This window comes from Triturus cristatus, chromosome 4_1, assembly GCF_964204655.1.
Source record: "Triturus cristatus chromosome 4_1, aTriCri1.1, whole genome shotgun sequence".
Taxonomy (NCBI): domain Eukaryota; kingdom Metazoa; phylum Chordata; class Amphibia; order Caudata; family Salamandridae; genus Triturus; species Triturus cristatus.
In genome coordinates this window covers 183,839,817-183,847,049 of record NC_140585.1, presented here as the reverse complement: position 1 = coordinate 183,847,049, position 7,233 = coordinate 183,839,817, and the positions used below count along the sequence as shown (strand labels likewise).

The window sequence follows — 7,233 nt, the reverse complement described above, 5'->3', positions numbered from 1 at the left end:
TTACACATAGAGTGAGGGAAGAGTAGCCTGCCCTGCCTGACACAATGCTGGCTCCACCTCCTGCTGGGCGACTGATAGCCTTGCTCCTGCCAGTGACAATACCGGCTCCGCCTCCTGCTGGGCGGCTGAGGACCCTGCCCTGCTCAGTGAATAGGCCAGGTGCCTCTGCCTGGCAACACCCACAACAAACCTGAGATGGTGGGAATTTCCCTGCTTGGACAAAGGGAACAAAGGAGAAATGGGGTATAAGAGAAGGACCCCTGAACCAAGAACTCAGATCACTTCTGACAAGGAAACCTGAACCAAGGACAAGAAGCCTGCTGATCTAAGGACTTGCCTCCCCTTTCTGCCAGAGTGCTGTTTTGCTGTGGAGGAACCTGAAAGCTGCTTCTTTAATTTTGCCAAGGAACAAGGAGAGGGGAACTTCGTGTGTACTCTCTGAACACTTGCTAGGAAATCTCCAAGGGCTGGAAGAGTGCCAGTCTCCTGCTGAAGTCACAGGGCTAAAGGACTTCACCATCTACTGAATTGCTGAATTGCTGGAAAGTGTTGTTTCCAGTACACAAGGGAAAGTCTGCAGTCTCGACGCCGCCGACGCCACCGAATCCAGCTCGACATCGTGAGTAACGGCTCCAGTGTCCCGAGCCTTGGACGCCGGCCGCCGGGCCCGATCGACGCCAGCAGCAACGCCAGTGAGCAGTGGGTATCGGCCCCGGCTCCAAGTGACCCCGTCTCGACGCCGGTATCGACGCCAGTGAGGAGTGAGTATCGGCTCCACCTCCAAGCGACCCCGTCCCGACGCCGCTGCTGATCGCATCGACTCGAAGCCCTTCTCGACGCCGTGAGCGCTGCTCCGGCCCGACATCCCTCGACGCCGCTGCGGATTGACCCGACTCCGAGGCACGATCGACGCCGACCTCGACGCCGACATCTCGACGCCGTGGATCATCGTTTTCTTCATTTCTCAAGGTACTGTACTTGTGGGATCCGTTGCAACTCCAGGCTCGACGTAGCGCTCCTCGCGGTCGACGCCGAACCTTGGGAATCTTGTAGACTCGACGTTGTGTGACTCCTGTGGGGGTCACATTGTTGCCAAAGAACTGTGTTTCAGAAGAATACTTAATTTTGTTGCTAAAGAACTATTTGCCAAGAAGAAACCTTACCTGAACTATTATATTTTTCCTTCCAAAGACTATTTATTAAGACTGTGGTATATTTCTGTCGTTATTTGGTCTTGTGCTAAGCCTTATATAAAAATCCTATTTTTATAATAACTTCTGTGTCGTGTCCATCTGTAGTGTATTCACTTTATTACTGTATGTGGTCATAATTGCTTAACACACTGCCTCTGAGATAAGCCTGTCTGCTCTGCCAAGCTACCAAGGGGGTAGCAGGGGTTATCTGAGTGTGTAATCCCCTTTCCCTGACTAGAGTTGGTTGGTCCCTATTTGTCAGAAGTGTATACCTCTGCCAACTAGAGACCGCCGGTTCTAACAATGCAATATAAAATGATAGAACAAATAACTCATCAGATGTAAATGAGAAAACTTTAGGAATTCCTTCAATAATAGTAATACACCCTCTTTGTTTATCCTTTATAGTGTGCAAATCGCTGTTGACAGTGTCACAAACCCCTTCTGTTTACCTTGTATGTAATGTGCCAATCGCTGTTGACAAAACGTGCCAATCTCTGTTGAACCTATCTAGACACTTGCTCTACATTCCAATTGAAATATGCCAATCACGGTTGACATTTTGCTTCTTTTGAATAAAGCCATTCATTGCTGAAATAACAAAGCAATAGGTAGTGCTGTTCCCGAACTAATTTCTAAACAAAGCTGTGGAGACAGTCTTGCTCCTACAGGAAAACTGCACCATATTGAAGAAGATACTCCAGCATAGAAGAAATATTCAGCCTCTGAGTGCCACATGCAGCAGAAGTACTGCATTCTTATGTGATTGCGGTTGCAGCAAAAATGTAGCCCTGGACAAGTGAGTCAATACAAGCACTTAATCCACAGCATGCACCATGTACATTTACAGAAGTTGCATGAGCCGTTCACAGGATGGGTGAATCCTCGCGCACCAACAAAGCTGAGGTTTGGTGACCCTTCCTCCAAGGAACACAGGCAGCAGAAACACCAGCCCAAATCCACTTATTCAAAGTGGCCAAAAACACAACGTGCATGCACACGCAGGCTCGGCGGCATCCAAACATGATCCCTGGGCCCCGAAGCAAAACACACGACAGTACATTATAGAAAGCGGTGTATCCAGAACACCAACTTGTCCCCAAATTGTCAGAATCACTGTCCATCCGGCATAGATGAAATAAACTGTGTTTCTTTCATCAATAAAAGGAGCCACAACTAAAGGGTCCAGGAGATCAGATCCTACTGACCCACACTCAAAAGAATATGCATATGATATAACATTAAAAGGATCAATCTATTACTGCATCATTGAACCAGAAAAAAGGAGACCAAGACACCACAGGAGGTTAACAAAAAACACATTGGGGATTTTCACAGATACAACACACATCATTCCAGGCATAGGAGCTAGAAGTAGAGGTGCAGTGGCTCCTGCAGCAGCCCAAAATATAATGCTGGAGATCAGAAGTTGAAGAAGCCATAAAGATAGATGACTTTACATTTTGTTTTTATTTAGTCACATTTTTTCTGCATTGAAATGGAGAGGTTAAGTGCCAGTAGGTCTTATGGTAAAATGCTACCTTTTATTTTTTATGGTTTTGGTTTTTGTTAGAATAATTTGCATGTGAGTATGAGATGTTTGTGAAACAGTGAGTTCATTCTGTGTTTGAGAGACATGATAGAGAGTATTACATTCACTGCTAGATGAATGGGCAATATAAGTGAGCAAACATGTTTACAATGAAGACAACCCTGGAGGAAACCAGTCATTATATTATTTCTACAATTTTATTGTGAGATACTTAATTAAGCTCATTTTCTCCTTTTTCACACTGACAGTTCTCTGCTTGGAAAATGGCTCTGGAAAGTACATCTCTTACTTATTTCTCTAGCTCTTTCCTGGAAGGTGTCTTACTTTGGAACTATGCACACAGGAAACTGGACCCATGTGTCAGAGTTTATTCTTTTAGGACTTACAGATGACCCAGTGCTGCAGATTGCACTCTTCATTTTCTTTCTTCACATCTACATCATTACCCTACTGGGCAATATCGGAATCATGTTGGTGGTTATATTGACTTCTCGTCTTCACACTCCTATGTACTTCATGCTCTGCAGTTTGTCCTTAGTCGACATCTGTTATTCCTCAGTCACTACCCCAAATATGCTTGCTAACTTTATGGCACAGAATAAGGCGATTTCCTTTTCAGGATGTGTAACGCAGATGTTTTTATTCTTCACCATGGGGAGTACAGAAGTGACCCTTTTGACATTGATGGCCTATGACCGATACATAGCAATCTGTAACCCATTGCTGTATTCAATCATCATGAGCAACAGAGTTTGTATGTATCTTGTTGTTTTTGCATTTTCAATTTCCCTCCTCAATGCACTGATACATGCAATTTTGACTTTTACGCTGCCCTTCTGCAATTCAAACAAGATCACACATTTCTATTGTGATGTACCACCAATCTTAAAGATTTCCTGCTCGGATACGACCCTCAATGAGGCCGTGCTGGTGTCAGTGGCAGGCGGGGTCATTGTACTTTGCCTCACTATCATTATTACTTCTTACGCTTTCATTGTCTCTGCCATTCTCAAGATAAAGACCTCAGAGGGGAGATGGAGGACCTTCAGCACATGCTCCTCCCACTTTGTATGTGTCACCTTGTTTTTTGGAACACTTGTCTTCATGTATGCTAAACCCACTTCTGATCACTCCATGGAAGAGGACAGAGTGGCGTCTGTGTTCTATGCTGTGATTATTCCCATGCTGAACCCCCTCATTTACAGCCTGAGGAACAAGGAGGTCAAAGGGGCACTAATGAGGATAATGCGCATAACCTGCACCTGAGCAAAAACACAATGTTTCAGATATTCTGTTCCTTTGGGATTTTCACATAAGGGCTGGAAGTAAGGTTGAAGAGAGTGCTGCAGAGCCCCTAAATAACCATGCTGGTGTTTGAAGTTGAATGAACAATAAAGATGACTTTAGATTTGTTTTTATTTTGTCACATTTGCTGTGCATTGAAACACAGAGGTCAAATGTAAAAGTTAGTCTTCTTACAAATTGTTAAGTCTGGTGTTTACTTTTCTTTGACCGCAAATTGAGAGTTTCTTGTAAAGCAAACTATTCAACAATCTTGCTGGGGTACAGAGAGTGTGAAAAGAAAGGCTGTTATATTTAATAACACACAACAGAATCAAGATTTTAATACAATCAAATCAAATCCAGATGCTTTAAGAGGTGATGCCCAAATGACCAATATATTCGGAAACCCGATTTCCATGCATTACTGTTGGAATGCTGTACATAGCTGTATCAGTAAAACTCTGTGCAAATTTAATGATCAATTGTGCTGTTTACAAATGACAGTGTGCTACCACTCCATGCTTTAGTAATGTATATGTGACAGTGTGCTCCAAAATACAATGCTAGATATATACCACACTCTTATAACTCTCTTGCTAAAAGAATATTACTCGTTTGCTATACTTGTGTTTCAGCTGATGGTTGGGTTTTTCACAATCCCTATGAGTTCAGTGGCATAACATTGATGTCAGAACCCCCATTCTGAAAATTGACAGCACCTCTGCATTGCCATTTATAGTGATTGAAGCTGTTATTTCATCACAGGGGGAGGTATTGTATAAAGTTATATACATAATTAGAGAGTTATTTTTGTTTCTGTTCCACATTGGACCATTTTATCATCTGTTTAGGTATGAAAAAAATATTATGAATTTTGAAATGAAAGCAAAAATCTTCAGTGAAGGAAGTCATTTGGGACATTTCACATAAATAGTGTTTCTGTGGTTTAACGTGTCCCTGACTTTAATACATTTCTGTGTGTGTTTGTGTTTGTGTGTGTCTACGTGTGTGTGTGTTATTTCTCTGTATCTTTACCAATGTTTGAGTTTGAGTTTGTGTAAAGGCTTTGTGAGTCTTAAAATATTGCTATGGAGCACAATTTGTATTAATCCCTTCTTTCTAAAATGTCTTGCTTGTGAACATAGGTAGTTTTGCCTCTCTCTCTGGAATGCATCTTTCATACATTTCACATGGCTTTTCGTTAACTAAACATTCGTTTTGATGTTTAATTTGTTTCCTTTTTCATGCCACATTGAGAGCAATGCAAATTGCTGCATTCACTATTAAAGTACGAGTGATACATTTTGCAAATCATTCCAAGGTAGAGAAAGCGTGTCCATCAGTCAGGCAGTGGTATTACTTGTGCACACAATGTTTAAAGTGATCATGTTATGGAGTGGGAGACATTCTGATTTTCTCCACATCCTTTAAAAGTGGGGAACCCAATGGTTTCCAGTGGCAGAGCCGCAGCTATCTCAGCAGTCAGAACCCTTTAAAGGAAGACACATCTATCACAGGGCCTTCAGTCCTATCTGGGACTGTCATTCCTCTTTTGTCAGGAAAAGTAAAAAATGTCCCTAATGCACCAGGGAGACATGCTTTTGTATTTTTGAAACAAACAACCACACTAAAGTCCCCAGAAATGCAGGTCCAGATTACATGGTGGTTGGATATCATTCTTCTTTGCATGAAAGGATGTTTCAACAAACACTTGCACGTACTTATCAAAGATCCCTGGATTAGGCAGGCAGTCCTTTGATGCACCAGCAGGCTGCATGGCTGTCAACCAGTCTTTGAATAGTAAGCACTCAATAATCCCAAAGTGAAATCATATGTCAACTGCAGTAACCTGAAATGTGAGCTACATAAAATTAAAATATTAAAAATAGAAAAATAAAAAAGTTACACATTCTTTGATGAACTCTGATATGATTCCTGTCACCTGTCAGTGAAAGAGAAGTAGAACAGTGACCCCAGCAATATTGACCTAGCTCTGGGAAGTCTGCAGTAATTTTTGTGTTGTGCATTCTCTCTACACTTCCCATATTTCAGACTATTTTGCATTGTGTGGTGTGTGTCGCACACTGGGCTCCTGCATATGGTAAAATTTGCTCTGAGCAAATGAAGGATCTCTCTGTACTGATGATTATCTCATGCAGTGAAGATGACTGCTTCGCTTCTCCCTAGTGGCATTCAGCATAAATTGGTATTCTTCCATCTCTGCTCCGCGCAGTCTCAGTGGTGTGTCAATGCCTAAATCACACCTTCATTCTTACTCAGCTAAATCACTTTACTTCTCAGCAGCTATTGGCTTCTATACTACAATGGTCCCTTCACATAGGGAGCCCTTTTTTAGGTCTCGCCTAGCGTTGCAGTGGGAATGCCCTGCCATCGCTTTGCGAGGCATGCAGTATACACCATAGTGTGGAAGCTTCGTGGAAGCTCCGCCCACTCTCTGGCCCATCTTCTTCATTGGCTTAGGTTATAAATGCTGCCTTCCGATTTTCTGTAACCTTGTTATTCTCACCCCATGACAGCCATGTCAGTCATTTGTCTCCTTCCATGGTTACTGGCCCCTTTACTGCACAGACTACTTTTTCCCATCCCTCCCTACCCTCCACCGCAGTCCGTGACTTCTTGGGGCCCCACGCCCCACTCTTACGCTCTTCCGGTCATGCTATAGCGCGAAGGTCAGCAGTTAAGTTGCCCAAGGAGGCATTCATTATTTTAGAGGCATGGGGAGATTAAGTGATTTGCTCAGAATTACCATATGTTGAGCCGATGCGCTTTTCACTTGTATTTCAGCAGCGCAGCCTCTGTGTGCCTACTTTTTAAGTCCTATGTTTGTTTATTTTCCTGATTTCCAGCTCCGGTGCGTTGTTTGTAGCTGGCATCTCCATCACTTACTCAACCGTGCTGTCCTCCCACCCCCTCACAACACTGAGCCCACCCCAACCTTCTCCTCCCTCCAAAGTCGCTGCTCGGAGTTTCAAATTTAAGGCAGTTTTATTTACTTTGTGCACCATTTGTGGACGCCACTTATCTCCCTGTGCAGTGCCCCCTCCCACCCCACATCCCCCCTCCCACAACACTGAGCCCGCCAACTCACTTACTCCTCGCTCCAAAGTCGCTGCTCAGAGTTTCAAATTGAAGGCAGTTTTATTTACTTTGTGCACTGTTAACAAATGTCACTTATCTCCCTGT

The 7,233-nt window shown here is 43.4% G+C and overlaps 1 protein-coding gene across 1 annotated transcript; it reads left to right on the top strand.

Annotated features, from left to right (window-relative positions):
- Nucleotides 1-3,078: 3,078 nt before the first annotated feature.
- On the top strand, nucleotides 3,079-4,011 carry LOC146853895 (olfactory receptor 5AP2-like). Its single transcript, XM_085650438.1, has one exon. The coding sequence runs from the start codon at nucleotides 3,079-3,081 to the stop codon at nucleotides 4,009-4,011; it is 933 nt and encodes a 310-aa protein (XP_085506564.1).
- The last annotated feature ends 3,222 nt before the right edge of the window (nucleotides 4,012-7,233 follow it).